Source organism: Xyrauchen texanus, chromosome 23 (genome assembly GCF_025860055.1).
Source record: "Xyrauchen texanus isolate HMW12.3.18 chromosome 23, RBS_HiC_50CHRs, whole genome shotgun sequence".
Taxonomy (NCBI): domain Eukaryota; kingdom Metazoa; phylum Chordata; class Actinopteri; order Cypriniformes; family Catostomidae; genus Xyrauchen; species Xyrauchen texanus.
This window is the reverse complement of record NC_068298.1, coordinates 34991840-35010943: the sequence shown is the minus strand read 5'-3', so window position 1 is coordinate 35010943 and position 19104 is coordinate 34991840. Positions and strand designations below refer to the sequence as shown.

Here is a 19104-nt window from a genome sequence, read left to right as displayed (position 1 = left end):
AGTATGCTTGCGTGGTCCCATGGTGTTTATATTTGTGTACTATTGTTTATACAGATGAACGTGGTACATTCAGGCATTTGGAAATTGCTCCCAAGGATAAACCAGACTTGTCATGTCAAGTCAATTAATTTTGATTTGTATAGTGCTTTTCACAACACACATTGTTTCAAAGCAGCTTTACAGGAAATCATGCATTAACAAAAAATAAATAAAACTGTAATATCTATAATGTCTTTCAGTGATCATTGTGTAGTTTGATTAAATATGATTGCAAAATGTGTACAGAAATTAAATAGTTAAATAATAATTGTATATAGAACCCCTGCGAGCAAGCTGAAGGCGACTGTGGCATGGAACATAAAACTCCAGAAGATGTTGGTTAATTAGGAAAAATAACCTTGTGAGAAACCAGACTCACTATTGGGGCCACTTCCCCTCTGACTAAACAACACAGATATAATGCCAATATTAGTTATTTGTGTGCAGTGCGAGTCATGGTTTTAAAATGGTTTGTAAATTAAGTAAGAGTTAAGGTCCAGTGTCCATCCATCGTCAACCGCTTATCCTGTGTACAGGGTCGCGGGGGGCTGGAGCCTATCCCAGCTAACATTGGGCAAAAGGCGGGGGACACCCTGGACAGGTCACCAGTCCATCACAGGGCCACACATAGACAGACATACACTCACACTCACACCCACATCCACATCTAGGGCAATTTTTTTGGAGACACCAATTAACCTAGCCTGCATGTCTTTTGGATGGCGGGAGGAAGCCGGAGTACCCGGAGAGAACCCACGCAGACACAGGGAGAACATGCAAACTCCACACAGAAAGGCCGGGGCAACCAGGGTTTGAACCCACAACCTTCTTGCTGTGAGGCGACAGTGCTAACCGCTGCACCACCGTGCCGCCCTAGGTCTAGTGTATTAAAAATAAAAATACAAAATTGTTTTTATGAACTTTAAGATGAATGACTAATGTCTTTGAAGTCCATCCTGGATTAACTGCAGAAGTTCACATTGTCCTTTGTTAGTTGGCAGATTAAGGCTTTTGTTGGCAATTAAGTTATAGTCTATGTATTCCATTTCAAGAGTGTATTCCATCAATAGACAAAGGTGATGCAGGAAGAGATAAATTAAAGTATTAAAAAGTATCTTATATATATATAGAGAGAGAGAGAGAGAGAGAGAGAGAGCGAGAGAGAGAGATTTTTGGTCCAATCATTAGTACCTCTGTTTTGTTGGAATTGAGTCGAAGGAAATTTCTGGCCATCCAATCTTTGATTTCAGTGATACAGAATTGTGAAATTTCATTGGGTTTAGAAGAAAAATAAAGTTGGGTATTGTCGGCATAACAGTGGAAACTTATTCCTCCATACTTAACTTTTGTTTGTTTTGACAATTCCTCGTTTACACATACAAAGTGTTAGCAATCTGATAAATAGGACCTAAACCATGTTAATGCAAGTCCACTAATGCCAACATAATTCTCTAGCCTATTCAAGAGAATGTCGTGATCATTCGTGTCGAAGGCAGCACTAAGATCTAAAAGCACTTGAAGAGAAATGCAGCCACGATCAGATGGTAAGAGCAAGTAATTTGTAACTGTGATAAGTGCAGTCTCTGTACTGTGATGGGTCCTAAATCCTGACTGAAATTGTTCATATATTCCATTTCTCTGTAGAAATTAACATAGTTGGGAGGGCACTACATTTTCTAGTATTTCTTGTAATTAGACAGTTCTCTAGGATCAAGCTTGTGGAGGTCCCCAATTTTTTTCTGATGTCTTGGCTGATTTCTTTTGATTTTCCCATGATGTCAAGCAAAGATGCCCTGAGTTTGAAGGGAGGCCTTAAAATACATCCACAGGTACACCTCTAATTGACTCCAATTAGCCTATCAGAACCTAATTAGCGAATTGTCTAAAGACTTGACATAATTTTCTGGAATTTCCAAGCTGCTTAAAGGCACAGTTAACTTATATGTGAACTTCTGACCCCTTGGAATTGTAATATAGTCAACTAAAAGTGAAACAGTCTGTCTGTAAACAATAGTTGGAAAAATCACTCATGTCATGCAAAAAGTAGATGTCCAAAACAACTTGCCAAAACCATAGTTTGCTAATATGAAATCTGCGGAGAGGTAATAAATTGTTTTTTTTTTAATGACTTCAACCTAAGTGTATGTAAACTTCTAACTTCAAATGTAGGACCTTAGGGTATAACAATGTATGCAAAACGACTTATACTCTTCAAAATAAAGGTTCCAAAATGGGGTATCTGCAGTGATGCATAAAATAGAACCATTTTTGGTTCCCCAAAGAACATTTTCATAGCCGCTTACCCACACACAGTCCCAGTACTTTTTCCTTATTAACTTTCTAAATTAAAACTCTTAAGAGGAATGGCACACCCATCGAGAATTTTCCCTTTTGCATCCACATGCACAAAAAAGAACCCCTGTAGTTATGTCATCTGTTTACCTTTTTTTCTAACATTGTTTGTGTGAGTGATTCAATAAAAACAACAAAAAAATGAAAAACACTGACAGGATTGGAGCTACACTTTTGTTAGTACTATTTTACACAAACTGTTACAGCATTGGAAAAGGTGAGCAGCTTCCTTGCTGCCTAATCAGTTAATGGTTTAAACTACAGTTTTTGTAAATGAATGGAACTCATAAGGAAACTGGTCTCAGAACAGTTCGAAAAGCACCATATTTTCATCCAACCTCATTATACAGGCAGCATTTTGAAGTTATCTTATGCACTATACGCAGCCTGTGACTTTGGGTTACAGTTTTAACATTGGAGGAGACAATTAGAGGAGAGATGAGGTGCTCTTTAACCATGCAGCACACACTGAACTCAGTGGAAAACATGCTGAAAATGCATAAACCTATGTATCAACACAGTCTTTTATAATAAAGGCTTTTATGACATAAAATACTGTACTGAACAACTCACTCATTGACTTAAAAAAAATGTCTTGATGCAAGTTAACCACAGTAACAGGCACACAATGCATTCCTGTACATTATACTTCATGGTGGTTTATTTTATATTTGATTTGTTTTATCCACTCTCAATAAACATCTTGTATTTATGCCAGTTATCCCAGAAAAAATATTCTGTAAAGTCACAGAGTACGGATGCGATGAACACTCAACACATTTCCCAAAGAAGTCATGCAGCAGCTCTGCTCACCCCTCACAAACACACACGCACACACACACAGATGTGAAACAGGTAATACTCTTCGGAAACTTACAGTACTCTACAGTAGTGATGATTATAATGAGCTCGTAAGTACGGTAAACAGGGAACTAAATATAATAAAAAAGTGGATGGATACAAATAAATTATCCTTGAATATAAATAAAACTAAGACAATGATGTTCGGTAATCGCAACAAAATGTCTAAACAGAGTATAAGTATTGATGGTACCCAAATTGAAATTGTGAGTGAGAATACATTTTTGGGAGTAAAAATTGACAGTAAATTGTCATGGAAACCCCATGTCAGACACATAAAATCAAAAATCTCCAAAAGCCTCTCAATTATAAATAAAGCAAAACTATATCTTGATGAGAATGCACTCCGTACTTTATACTGCACCCTGGTACTACCATACCTTATGTTTTGTGTTGAAGTGTGGGGAAATAATTACCAGAACACAATAAATCCTCTGATCATATTACAGAAAAGAGCTGTGAGGATCATTCATAAGGTTGGTTTTCTAGAACATACTCATAATCTGTTTACGCAGTCAAAGTTGTTAAAATTTGATGATCTTGTAAAATATAATACATCAATGGTCCTATATAAAGCATTTAACAACTTATTACCGCCTAACTTACAACGTTTTTTTCAAATTCCAGTGCGAGCTCATAACTTGAGAGGTTTTGGATATTTTTCATTACAAAGAGCCCAAACCACTCGTAAACATTATTGTGTGTCTGTATGCGGAGTGAAACTCTGGAACAAACTGGACTTACAACAAAAGCAATGTAAAACTATTCATCAATTTAAACTGTTATATAAACATCGGGTCTGGTTAAAATACAGAGATGCGGATTTTTAATTTACATTGCTGTTGAACTCTGTCTCATAGTGTTAACATGTGCTCAATGTTTCCTAACTATCGTTGGTTTATTGTCCATTAACATCGTCTGTATATTGTCCATTACCATTGTTGGCATTGGTAATTCTTCTTAATTGTTGGTACTGTTGTTATAATAAATACTTGTTAGTTGTGGTAACGCCACCATGATACAACATTTGTAAACAATCCGTGAGCAAAGTAAAATGAAGCTCAATGTATTAATTATTAAATGGGGAACTGGGGTGGGATTAAATAAGTTGTCTTCTTCCCACTCCCTTTCAGGCAGATTTCGATCGTCATAGTTTAATACTGTATGTTTGTTTTACACTGTATGACTTAACAATATTTGTTGCCTTGTACTTCTGTGCCATTGCCTGAAATAAATGAAAAATGAATGAACTTTGTTGGATTTCTGTTATTTCTGTAACAGGAAAATGGAAAATTAGCACAATCCACTGAGTAGCAGGCTAGCGGCTACAAGTTTGTTTACTCATGGTGGCTGCTGACTCCTTGTGTTCTCATTGCATACATGTTTGACCAATCACAAAAGCTGCAGCACCTCCCACATTCCCTCTTCTTAGGATAGAAGTACCTACCCCGGATTAGGAGCTAAACAGTCCATCTGAAGTCCCGCTTAATGTCTAATTCCTTTAAAATGACTAAAAGTACTCATTCCGGTTGAAAGTACAGTGGGAAAGCGCATAATGAAAGGTTTGTAAAAATCAAACAAGCATTTTGAAGAAACTTTTTATAGTCCATAAGTCTATTTATAGTGGGAACTGATATTTCATACATAGGCCTATGCAAATTGCTCTTTCATTATAAAGATCTCATTTTATATTAAAAGCTATTATAATGTCATCTTACTATTACCTCCTGAGACCCAGCAAATGTCAGTGAAGTGTTTAGTGTAGAAAACAATATATAATAATTGATAATAAAACTAAAACATTTATTGAATTGTAATGTCATATTTATCTATAGAGCAACGAAAAGAAGTTATCTAGTCCAAACTCCCAAACATTTGGTATCTGTGAAAAGCCCAGAGTGTTCTCTATACCCCAATATACCCAAATATGTGGCAAGTAAGGTTAAGGAAACTTAAATAACAAAAGTCCTTTACAAAAATGAATTGCTGTGTCTTGGGAGGATAATGATCTTTAAAGCCTGATGTATCAAATAAATAATAATAATAAAAAATAAAATAATAATTATTATTTTATACTAATGTTATTACTAGGTCAACGTTAGGTTTTATGGAGCAGGGCTTTGCTGAAGGAACCTTTTTGGTAAATTCTTCAATATTTAATGTGTTTGATGAAGTTGAAATATTTCATAATGTTGCCTAAATATATGCACGTTTACACATTCATTAAAAATTGTGTTACGTTCTTGTTATGTATGCATAATTTGTAATATTTACAAGTATTTACATTCTGTTTAAATTTTTTATGTATACGGTGTGCTAACGTTGTCTCTTCAGTTCAGCGGTTTCTTTACCACATCCGTGCTATGACAGGGTTGCCACCCGTCCCGTAAAATACGGGACCGTCCCGTATTTAAAGATAAAATGATGCGATTTGTCCCGTATTTAAGCTGGTCAGATGGAGTCACAGTGAAATCGTTCCAGATCGCCAATTTAACATTAATATAAGTTGGAAAATGTGCCTACAGTGGGTAAGGGATCGTCAGAAAAGTGCACACATTGTGCTAAAACGTGCTAATACGGTAGAGGGTAAAGGACCGTCTGAAAAGTGGTAAAACTGTGTCGTTTTTTCTATATAAATGCTCTATACGGTCAAACAATGTATGAATACAATCATAAAGAAAAGTACAAGTGAAGGAAAAATATATAACAAATAAAATTAATAAAAATTATACAAATATGTATAAACTATCCAAAAGGTATACATAAATAAGATAAAAAAGACAAATAATCTAAAAAAAAAAAAAAAAACTTAAATAAATATATTTGTAACATAAAAATTATGTATTTTTTTTTTTTAAATAAGTCATTTACATTTATCATTTTATCATATTAGAAAGGATATATCATTTGTATTAATAACACATATTAACTGTGGAGGATGTGGTTAGGGGCCATGATTCCCCCCTCAACCCTCCATTTAAGTGTCCCTTATTTTAAAACTTCAAAAGATGCAACCCTATAGTACTATGTGTTATTAGAATTATTCTGACTGTAAATAACAGAAATGAAAAGAGAATTCAATTAATGAAAATGGATAGTGTGGATATCAACTTTAAAAAGACATTCAATCGAAAAGAAAATAGGCCCTGGGGCCCTTGTTATTCATAACCCACCCCTGCATGGAACCATGCTGATAAAAAGAGTGTATAAAGATTCTCTATAAACAGGTTATATACATGAGATACTGTAATTAACTAGTGGTGCAATAAATGTCCCCTTGAGTATAAAATGTACAGATAAAATATTAAAATGTTCAGTTATTCATTTTCTTACAGTGTAAAAGAAAAGGAAGACACACACACACACACACACACACACACACACACACACACACACACACACACACACACACACACACACACACACACACACACACACACACACACACACGTGTAATTTCAGTTCATGGTCAAGTGCGCCATCAGCTGGTCTCCAATAAATAAGATCGAAGGCAAAACTTTCACCTGATGAGACCGTTCTCGCGGATGAGTGATTAAAGAGAGAGTCATAACCGAGTGTCAGTGATTCACCTCCATCATACAGCTGATAACCGAGATACGGAAGATATTGGAGAACTGCGCATCATGCACGGTATGTCATATTTTATTGGTTAAAAGGTATAATCGTCCAGTGAAAAGTCTTTCATCGATTCTGACGATTACTCATGTTTGATTATTACTTGCGAAAAGGTCGAGGTTTCACTGGTGAACGATGCTGGTGCTGTGTCCAGATGAAGGGACCAGCCGAGGTGAATGAAACAGAAGGTAGGTCAGACAGCTGGACAGCACTATCAACCATGCTCTATAAACACTTACAGTGAAACGCAATTTATGTACTCTGAATTTATACTCTACTCTCAATGGCCACTGGTATATCATTTGTTCACTTTAATTTCTTCATAGCAGTAAAGTATTAGAGAAAACGTAAAACTTTTCCCACTCTTTGACTACAAAGCTGTCGACTTCATTTCAAAGTATTGCAAAATGTTGTTAAGATAAACATTCAGATGATGAAATATCATTCTCAGCCATATGCATAGAAACCTTATATATTAATAGCTACACTTTGAAGATTGTCTGTGATTTTGTATGGAAGCTTGAATGACACTTGGTCAAACTGAAGATACATTTAGATTGCCTCAGTAATAGTACAAGTACTGCACATTGCAACTGTATACACATGCAAGGTTATATTTTAATAATGTATACAGAGCTGCTACCTCATCTTAGTTTTTCTAACTCAATATTTCCAGGTCTGTCAATCTATATTTAGAAGCTCTTGTGGCTCATAAATATTCATTGAGGTTTTAATGCTTCCTTTAAAAAAAAGAAGCCAGCGTGAGATCCCATCAGTGAGTCAGGCAGTGTGTGTCAGAGAGAGAGTAGGAGGAGAGAGATTGAGATGATGGTGGGTGAGAGTGAACTCTTTGATATTTTGATACGCTGATGCCCGGGGGACCAGCACAGATGGCACCTGTTCTCAAAGGCACTGGCCACTCCGCTGATTTCTTAGTGTTTGGTTTCCCTGACAAAATATCACCTTCAGTACATGATTATGCAAATTTGCATTTCAGGTCTGGGTGGCATTTCTCTAGAAATAAAATTAAGCGGGTAATTATAGCTAAAGTTGAGGTTGCTGTTCCAGCAGAGAACTGCTTACTCATGCGCTTAGATGGCGGAGTTTGACTGAGTGCCTTTTATGTTGCTCAGTATGGTGGTTGACTAATAGGGCTAGTACTGTTTTCAATATCTACAGAGAAGGACATAATACATAACACACACACACACACACACACACACACACACACACACACACACACACACACAGTCGTGTTTCCATGTTTTATGGGGACTTTCCATAGACATAATGGTTTTTATACTGTACAAACTTTATATTCTATCCCCTAAACCTAACACAACCCCTAAACCTAACCCTCACAGAAAACTTTCTGCATTTTAACCCTTTCAAAAAACATAATTTAGTATGATTTATAAGCTGTTTTCGTCATGGGGACCGACAAAATGTCCCCACAAGGTCAAAAATTTCGGGTTTTACCATCCTTATGGGGACATTTGGTCACCACAAAGTGATAAATACACGCTCACACACACACACACACACACACACACACACACACACACACACACACACACACACACACACACACACACACACACACACAGTTTAATGCATTTAAATGAATATAAGCAATATTTACTCAATATTCAAACAAAAATAAAATATTTGAGGTTATCATACAGTTATTGTTTAATGCCAATTATTAAAAAAAAGGCCAAATATCGGCATATCAATCTACCTTTATGGCCAGTGTATTGCTCAATCACTATTTCATAAATCTATTTCAAACAAAATGTAAAAACGCTCAAACAATTAATTCAGGCAAATATCATTATTATGAATAATAACAATAATATCACTACATATGTAACTAATAATCTACTGAGATTGTGTGCATTTGCCAAGCTTTGGTTCCTCTTTGATACCCCTGCAATAAAATATGCCCTCATAAAATTACAAAATGCCCCTCAAACTCAAATTCAGTAATTGCCCCATAATTAAAAACTTCATTTCTGACACTGACTAATTAATATGAAAATTCAGCTGTAATTTCATTATGGGCACTCATAATTCTGTTACAGAAATACATTGAAATTATAAACACGTGATTCTTAAAACGGAATAGCACTTAATTTGACTGAATGTGAAAACAATAAATCAATAAACTTGTATGTGGGTGTGGGTCTATTGTCATGGAGGTATACACGACAACCACTAGATGACGCTGTTTGATAACTTCAAATTGAAAAGCAAAAAAAAAAAAAAAAAGTTTCTCACTATCGTAAGCAAGGGTGATTTCATGTCCTGCTTTGCTCAGGTCTAAATAAAGCTCGTGACCATGATAACCGATCTATGCTCAGTAGTCTCTTGCATATATTTAAAATTATATTAGGCCTACAATCCGTTACACAATACACGAGGGGTAAATATTACAATGTAAAACATCATAATCTAATTTAATTGCATTGGGTAAAATCCTTGAAATATTAAAAGTTAGGGGCCATATAGATTCGTTATACTTTTCCTGCTTTCGTTGCCCCTCCCAACTGATGCTCAGGAAAACAGCTCAACCCTCCGTCCTTCTGGGAGGCAAACATGTTGAACTGTGAGGATGCACGGCACGTCTTCCTGACACGCATGAAAACTGTTTAGGATGCTACCGTAACTCCGGACACATCCAGACAACACAGCAGCATCCCTCGTGAGGTTCGGATCTGCTGTCATCACAATCGCGGATGGTGGGGAAGGATTCTACCAAAGGAAAACAGACGGAAGAAAGATGAAATGTTTCTCCCGGTACTTGCCTTACCTCTTCCGACCTCCGAGTACCCTCCTGTCCTCGAGCTGTCACACGGAAGGTAGGAACTTGATCCACGCGCCTGAGAGTCACAAGACGGAGGGAAAATGATTTTACACTCTGGATCACAGTGTAGGCCACTGAAGAAGTGCTACGTAATAACAACTTTGGAAGTGCAAGGGAATTGTATCTGTAGGGATAACTTATTTTGCCTGTTATAGATAGATAGATAGATAGATAGATAGATAGATAGATAGATAGATAGATAGATAGATAGATAGATAGATAGATAGATAGATAGATAGATAGATAGATAGACGGGCAGACAGACAGACAGATAGATAGACAGACAGATAGATAGATAGATAGATAGATAGATAGATAGATAGATAGATAGATAGATAGATAGATAGATAGATAGATAGAGGGATATAACTAAAATGAATAGATAGATAGATAGAGATAGATAGATAGATAGATAGATAGATAGATAGATATATCTAAAATAGATAGATAGAACTAAAATGGATAGATAGATGATGGATAGATAGAGCTAAAATAGATAGACAGACAGACAGACAGACAGACAGACAGACAGACAGAGATAGATAGATAGATAGATAGATAGATAGATAGATAGATAGATAGATAGATAGATAGATAGATAGATAGATCTAAAAAAGATAGACGGACGGATGGATGGATATAAAATGGATAGATAGATAGACAGACAGACAGACAGACAGACAGATAGATAGATAGATAGATAGATAGATAGATAGATAGATAGATAGATAGATAGATGGATATAACTCAAATGAATAGATAGACAGATAGACAGATAGATCTAAAATAGACAGATAGATAGAGCTAAAATTTATAAATAGTTATATAGAGAGATAGAACTAAAATGAATAGATACCTGTAGATAGATTTTCTCTCTCGCTCTCTCTCTCTCTCTCTCTCTCTCTCTCTCTCTCTCTCTCTCTCTCATATATATATATATATTTTTTTTTTAAATGTATTGCCATGCCAACAAATTTGTCTGGAATTTTTCGTGGTGAGCTCACAACAATAATAACATACATCACACATACATCATGCAACAAGAGCAACAAAGATATCACAGTAGTGCCTATAAGAATTAGCTGGTACCACTGAGCACAAAAACAGAGACCCACAATACCCTGTGCAGGGTGCAAAAGTTCAGGTACTTGTGGAGTTAAGAATCTGAGCAATCTTACAATATGTACTATTTAAAAGATGTGTGGACTTGGATTTAATTGCCTTAAGATGCCTTCCTGAGGGTAGGGGAGTTAAGAAATGATTGATAGGATGTGTGAGATCATTCAAGATTTTCACGAATTATCCTTCTGTAAGATTACATCCCACAATTTTAGAGGCAGATCGTACTATGGCTATAATGCGTTTACACTGCTGAATTGTGGAGTTGCCAAACCACACTGTAATTGAGAAAGTAAGCATCATTTGTGTAGAGGAAACTGTATTATAGGCCCAAGAAACATGCTTGCGGGCATTTGTCAGTATGTGGGAATTAGGGTGCCCTACATCTTGTTTACAACACTGTCCATTAACAGAGCTTGCTGAGCACAAAAGTGTGTTTTATTTGGCCTTGGTTACTGCTTATGGTTTCATAGGAAAATGTGACCCTCTACACTTTAAAAAAGATGATTGGCTATTCATATAAAATACTATCTCTAAAGTTGTTTTTGTTTTTCATTTATATCTGCAGTGTGATAGAATCTGTCACTGAAAGTTAGTGCCAGAGGCATTGCTGCCTCTAAACTTTGGTCCTGAAATTGTACTTATGAAAGTAACCCCCTGAAAGTACTTATTGTGATACTTCAGTGACCTGCATTGCCCTTATGTGAAATTGTGCAATTTGTGACCATGATCATTATAGTGATTGTGTAACATTCAGCAGCATGGCTATCATATCCCTTTCTATAGTGCAATTTATTGGGTTGTTTTAATGTTACAACAGTGATAAATTATTCATTGTTGGCTCACATTATTGGGAGCCTTGCCAAAGAATCTGTTTTAGAGGAGGCCCTCTGCTCCCATTCATTTTGATCAGTTATAACTATTATAATGCAGCATTTCATAATAACATAGGGAATTTTGTGGGGCTTTTGTGAGAAATAATATAGCTAGACAGATTAGTCATCTTTCAAGACAAATTTTGAAAGATGCTTTAGGCTGATCAACACCCAATGCAGCTGTAGCCAGAAAACCAGAAAAGTAAGTAAATGTGTGAGTGAGTTTGTGATTGTGTAATAAAGGTCAGTGCCAATGCTGGGCAGGTGAGCAGGGGTTTCATGAAAAGCTTATTCTATTTTATCTTCAGGATAATTTTGGCCTTCTCCTCAAAGAGCAATTAAACCCTTAAATGCATATATTGGGTCTTAAGTGACCCGGGAACTTATCATAAACCCTCCAAAATTGGCCACTGGTAAAACATCTAATAATAATATTTTGTGATTTATATGGTGCAGTTTTTTCTTGTGTCTGAATACACGGCTATGTCCATCAATGGAGAAACATTCTTTTTGTACAACATGATCACACGGGAAATGGGCAAGTTTGTTTAGAATGTCAAGGAGTTCCATACAAAATATCACCTCCAGCTCCTTTAAAGAACAAAGTTTTGCTCAGTACTGTTGCAGAATGCACACAACTTGTAGTTCTTAGGCCAATTGGGGGCAGTAAATAAGTTCAACATTCAAAAAGCATGGGCCGATTTTAGCAGACAAAACATTCAACCTCCTGTTGCCGATTTAACAGTGAGATCAGTCTGCTTTTTGGCCCTACAGTTTCGGCTGAGGCTAGCCAGCCAAACTTGACCCCCTGGTTTAAACTGTACATTGTGATATAGCTATAGCTACCCTATAGTTGCAAACTGATCTGATAGGTATTGTACATCCGCCGAAAACTATACAGCCTGTTGTCCTAGTGTAGTCTGTCAATGCCTAGGGGTCTGGCCCAGTTTTAGCATTCAATATCCGGATGTTCATCAGTGAAATGACCTGTCAGTCCCTAAGTGAATTTTCTCAGAGAATCTATCCAGCACACTGCACATGCAAACTTGTTTGGAGGTTGTTTGTTTGTGTTTGTTGAAAGAATGGCTCATGTAATATCAGGGTGTGGGCCCAGAGGCTGGGCAGCTGATCATTCATCTCAAGATGAAAAGTGGAATGAACCAAAACTGCTGGTGTAGCATCAGCACCTACAAGCTAAAGGAGGCAGAAACGGGGCATGTCGACTGACAAATTGGTTTTTCCTAGCCCCTGTTGACTTAAGGAAAAAGACTGGATGCTTAGTCATTGAAAGCTTATCGATGGGTTATTCATGTGTGTGTGCTGGGGTATTTATGTTCGATAAATATCATGATGGATTAACTTTTAAACACTGATGATTTCCTCATTGCCTTCTGCTTGTGTCAGGGAAGAACAATCAGTGACTTGTCATACTGTATATACATGTTGGATACTGTATAGTCTATAATGTTTATAATGTAGATATATGTGGGGTCCAAAAGTCTGGGACATCAAAAAATCTGGGATTGTAAAAATAAGATTTAAGATTCTGAACTATAGGTCACTAGCGGCATTGACCATGTTCAATCTTTTAGTCATTTTAAGATTTCTTTGCCTCCGTTGAAGCAGACAGGATGCTCTTTTAAATATTCTTGAAAGTTGCCCTTTTAGTTCATGTTGCTGTAACTTCATTTAAATAATTTATAATGCATTTTTCAACACGATTCAGGTTTTGCACAAACTTGTGGAGCTCATGGCAGCTCAAGTGTTTTCTAGACTAGAAAACTAGAAACAGGCAAGTAGAAGCATTTTCACTACTGGCTCAGACTTTTGGACCCACTGACCCCCCATTGTACTGAATACACACATATCTGCACAGCACTAATGTGTCATATATTAGTCCTGGAAACTCCCATATATGTGCACAAACACACACCTTACATACATATGCTTCAGAAAGAGATCTATATTTCTGCATCACTGTTAATCAGCCAAGGCTGATGGGAGCTAGAGAACATGAGAGCATGTTTCGGTGTGTGTGTGTGTGTGTCCAAGCTATAAAGTAGATATTATGATATGAGGGAAGAGTTGTGAGAGGTTAAAATGGGGGAGTAGAGACATCAGACAGAGATAGCAGACTCTAGACACATTACACAGAAAGATTATGTTGATCTAATATATGGCCTGCATACAAGGAACGAGTGTCTCTCTTACTTCTTAACTAAGCATATTGCAGAACAGAGGGCCATTGTGTGTACATCCAGATGAAAATTGTATTTCACTAGTTGCTCTATCGTCATTGAGGAGACTTAATGGAATTGTATGTATCAATGTTGAGGTTGTCTTTCTTTCTGTGTACATGAGTACATGACACTGCTGTTAGATGCCTATAAAGCATAGCTTATTAACTGGCATCTTTGTCCAATTTATTTAGGATAATTTGTCCTATAATTTGTCATTTGTTTCTATGTTCATTACTTTGTTTGACGCAATGTTTACTTCATTGAGAAATACTTAAGGGCTTTATGCTATATTTTTTTATTTTATTTGTTAATATTTATAATATTTAAATTAATAAATAAAGGACAGTCTGATTAGCATCACTTTAGTTTTTGCTGTGGCATTAATATTCATTTAGATTATCGAGAAATGTCGACTAATTAAATTTTGGTATTGTGACTTAAGTTCATATCAAAGTCTGACTTCTGAATGCAAATTTTGGTATCTCGATAAATCTGAGCACAGTTTGAGACTTTGTTGAAATCTCTTCTGAAACTGTAGAGGAGACACTTGTGAAATTACAGTAGTCTTTATCTCAGTAGACAAATCTGAGAAGCAGGAGATTTAAGGAAATGTGGAAAGTTGAGATATGAATCCCCTGAGAGGACATGGTGCTCTGTCCTAAAGCAGGGGTCCCGTCTGTTTAGCTTTTGTTTTCTTCTTCTCTTTCTCTGTCTTTACCTCACATTGGCCCCAGATAGTATTTTGACACTTACAAATGTGTGACTGTCATTGTATTAGATAAAAAAATCAAGTATTTGGAACATTCTGGTTGTCAAACGTTAGGGGAACTAGTCCATAGTTAATTTACTGAACTAACCCTGTGGTTACTCTGCTGGGTCACCTAGGAGAACTTACATTATACATCCACTTAAAATAAACTTGGGACTAGTTGGCCAAAATAAATTACAAATATGGCTAAGACTAAGCTAAGACCCTGATTAAGCGTGATGCAATAAAACACTTTAAATATACGCAATGTATCACTTTGAAATCGGTGACGGTATGCCGAAATTTCTGCTGCTGAAATTGGTCTGTGCTTATCGAAATTTAAACCACTGCTTCCTGTTGCCAAAGCTTGAAGTGTTGTTGAGGTGAAATTTCCACAGAGGGGCCAAAACTTGTATTTTTTGTTGTAAATTATGTAATATAGTCAACAGGAATGCCTATTTTATTAACTCAACCCCCTAAACCAAACCCCAACTCTAAATATCATTGAAGTCGCGCTCACCATTATTTATGTAAATTTTATAACTTCTTGGTTTTCATGGCACCAGATCCCATGTCTCTCTTAAATTGATGCAAAATATCTGATGGGAGATGTTGTTTGTCAGTGAATTGGCAGAATAGGATTTAATTAATGATGCATTAACATTCGGAAGCAACATGTAGGACAAAAAATAAAAATAAAAAAGCAATATCTTTCATGAAAGTCTACATTTTTGACCTAACAGCAACAGCAACAAGCAATGAGTGACAGGACATTTTGTCACATAAGAAAAGTTCATTTATTTCTGAGGAAAGGTCTAGCATCAGTTGTGTACAACAGTGATGTATAAAGTACCCAATTGTCATACTTAACATACCATTATGGAAATTGACTCAAGTAAAAGTTAAATTAACTCTAAGAAAAATACTCAAAGTATTAAAGTAGCTGATATTAAATGTACTTAAGTATCGAGTAAAAGTAAATGGCCTAAATAATTGCACAACTGGTCATTGATGATTAATAAACATGGTACCAAGTTAAATGTAAATGTAATCCACATTTTATTCACAACAGTTCTCCAGGAAAGGTGGGAGATTTAAACAAATGTTAAGACTTGCTTTTTAAAGCAATTTTACAGATTCCAAAGAATCAAATTGGTCAAAAGATTCTAATCAAATAGGTTGTTCTTGAATCGGACATCACTATCGCCAAGCAACATGCAGTTTACACTTGCAGATGTGTTATTTTTTGCTTTGTTCATTCGCAAAGGTAACAAGAAATGTATCGGAGTTAAAGTATTTTCTTTTCAAAATGTGGTGCAGTAACAGTGAAAGAAATCAGAATATATTTACATTTACATTTATGCAATTATGGCAGACGCTTTTATCCAAAGCGACTTACAGAGCACTTATTACAGGGACAATCCCCCTGGAGCAACCTGGAGTTAAGTGCCTTGCTCAAGGACACAATGGTGGTGGTTGTGGGGATCAAACCAGCAACCTTCTGATTACCAGTTTATCAGTTATGTGCTTAGACCACTACACCACCACCACTCCACATATATTTATACTCGAGTAAAATACAAATATATATATATATATATATATATATATATATATATATATATATATATATATATATATATATATATATATTTTTTTTATTTATTTTTTTACATAAGTACAGTAACAAAGTATTACAAATGACACTTTTGTTATCTTTAAGTGTGGTTTTAGTGGCCACCGTATATACTGTAATCTTTTGCAGTATTGTGGCCTCTGCTCATTTTTTTTCAAGTCCTTAAAGCTTTGAAATTTTCCAAGCCAGGTGTTTGTGCATTCTCACATGCTCTTTCACACACACTTTGTCTTTGTCTAAATCCAGCATCAGTTTCCTTTCTAAAGCTCTAGATGCATTAGTCTTCCATCCACACTTTCAAAGAGAGAGACGAGAGACCACAGCAGCACAAATCCTGCTTTGTGTTCTCCAGACTCCAGGGCAGGTCAGCTGATTCAAATCTGTGAAGAGACTCCAGGAAGAAAGAGAGCGAGATGGAGAGACTGCTCAATGCATATTACCTATATTTATACTCGGCTCTCAGACGTTTTGGGGGCTGCAGCTATACAGTGTTCAGAGATAAGCAGCTCTATTTTCTTGGCTTCATTTTGTACATTCAGGAAATGCAGAGTAGAAGGGAAATGCTGCTTTAAAAAGAAACCTGCTGGATCAATTAATTTTTTTCCCCTCTGGCACATGACTAAGCAGAGCGAGATAGAGAGAGAGAGACACATGGGTCAAATGAATCAGCAGTGTTTCTATATGTTTCCTCCCACACATTCTTTTTTCTGTTATGACATGTTTGGTTCACTCGGAAGTGATCTAAAGTGTTACATTTTACTTTACATTTACATTTATTCATTTGGCAGAGGCTTTTATCCAAAGTGAAAAAAGAGGAACAATACTAGAGCCCGACCTATATGGGAGTTTTGAAACCAATACCGATTTTAGAGGGGAATTCACGATTACCAATATGGTGGCCGATACAGTTATTGAGCTTGAATGAAAACAGACCTTTTCTATGTCGATTGTTCACAGATTTTGCACTGATATGAGTATGCAAAGTTACTCAGAAGGCTGCTTTCTTAAATATTTTTATCATAGAATATTTTATATTATTATTATACATTGTCAACAAATTCTAGAAATGAACACTGAGAAAATAAAGAATAAATAAAATACAATAAATAGCTTAATAAACATCAGTACTGTATGTTCACTATCAGTCAGATGCTGACCATTTAAATAAAGAATAAATAAAAATACAATAAATAGCTAAATAAACATCAGAACTGTATGTTCAGTATTAGTCAGTTGCTGACCATTAAAATAAAGAATAAATACAAATAAAATAAATAGCTAAATAAACATCAGAACTGTTTCGTATCAGTCAAATGCTGACCATTAAAATAAAGAAAAAATTTAAATAAATTAAATAGCAAAATAAACATCAGTACTGTTTAGTATCACTCAAATGCTGACCATTTTGTATATCGTGCCAAACGCGTTTGGGAACTTGCCGCTGCAACAGCTGGCTGATCAAATCACAGACACCGAACAACAATACCCGGACTTAGTTATAATTATTCTTGGGGATTTTAACAAAGAAAATCTCACACGTGAACTGCCCAAATACAAACAGGACATTACATGCCCCACCAGAGACAGGAATTGTAATAAAGTTACGGGAAGTGTGATCAAGGAGGACACAGGAAATGGGGTTCGATGACTGAAGGTAGGCTTTTTAATTGCCATTTTCTCTTTCACAATTTAACAATAAACACAACATACAGCACACTGGGTTGCTTTTTGGGCTCTCTCTCTCCGACTGGAGGCTCGGAGTCTGCTTTTATGCCGCTCTCCTCGTGCTCACTGGAATTAGAGACAGGTGTTAGGCATAATTTAGCTCAGGTGTAAGCGCCCTTACCGCTTTCCTCTCCCGGACGGGCGCTTGACCACGCCCCCGCTGCCACAGGAATATACTGGATCACTGCTACACAACCATAAAGGATGCTTATCAATCTGTCCCACGTGCAGCATTGGGACTTTCTGATCACTATCTGGTTCATTTTCTTCCTACCTACAGGCAGAAATTAAAATCATCAAAGCCAGTTGTAAGGACTAATAAAGCAGAGCTGGAACTACAAGCCTGCTTTGACTGCACTGATTGGAGTGTTTTTGAAGCTGCAGCTACAGACCTGGACGAGCTCACAGATACTGTTACATCATATATCAGTTTCTGTGAGGACATGTGGATCCCTACTAGGACTTTTTTATCATTCAACAATGATAAACCATGGTTTACAGGAAAACTCATACAGCTTCACCATGCCAAAGAGGACGCTTACAGGGGTAAAGATAAAGTCTTGTATAATCAGGCAAGTAACACACTGAACAGGGAAATCAGAGTGGCTAAAAGAAGCTACTCTGAGAAGCTGGAAAACAAGTTTTCAGCTAACGACCCTGCATCAGTGTGGAGTGGCCTGAAACAACTTACTAATTACAGGACTCCTACCCCCAACCCTGTGGTGGACCAACGACTGGCTGACGACCTGAATGTGTTTTACTGTAGATTTTAAAGGCCCAATCTCACACCCCACACCCGCTCTGACCTTCACTACACATAAACACCAACACCTCTTGCATCTTCAAGATCTGTGAAGATGATGTGTCGCGTGTCTTTCAGAAGCAAAAGATGAGGAAGGCTTCAGGCCCAGATGGTGTCTCTGTGAAGATGATGTGTCGTGAAGATGATGTGTCTCACCAGCGTGCCTCCAATCCTGTGCTAACCAACTGGCCCCCATCTTCACACT

General features: G+C 36.6%; 1 protein-coding gene across 1 annotated transcript in view; it reads left to right on the top strand.

The window, feature by feature from the left end:
* Nucleotides 1-9603: 9603 nt before the first annotated feature.
* The window catches only part of LOC127617255 (serine/threonine-protein phosphatase 2A 55 kDa regulatory subunit B beta isoform-like), an 88322-nt gene continuing 78821 nt past the window's right edge, over nucleotides 9604-19104 (top strand). Inside the window, exon 1 of the mRNA XM_052089197.1 lies at nucleotides 9604-9749. Within this exon, the coding sequence (XP_051945157.1) occupies nucleotides 9671-9749 (79 nt within the window). The 5' untranslated portion in view covers nucleotides 9604-9670. The remainder of the gene's footprint in view (nucleotides 9750-19104) is intronic.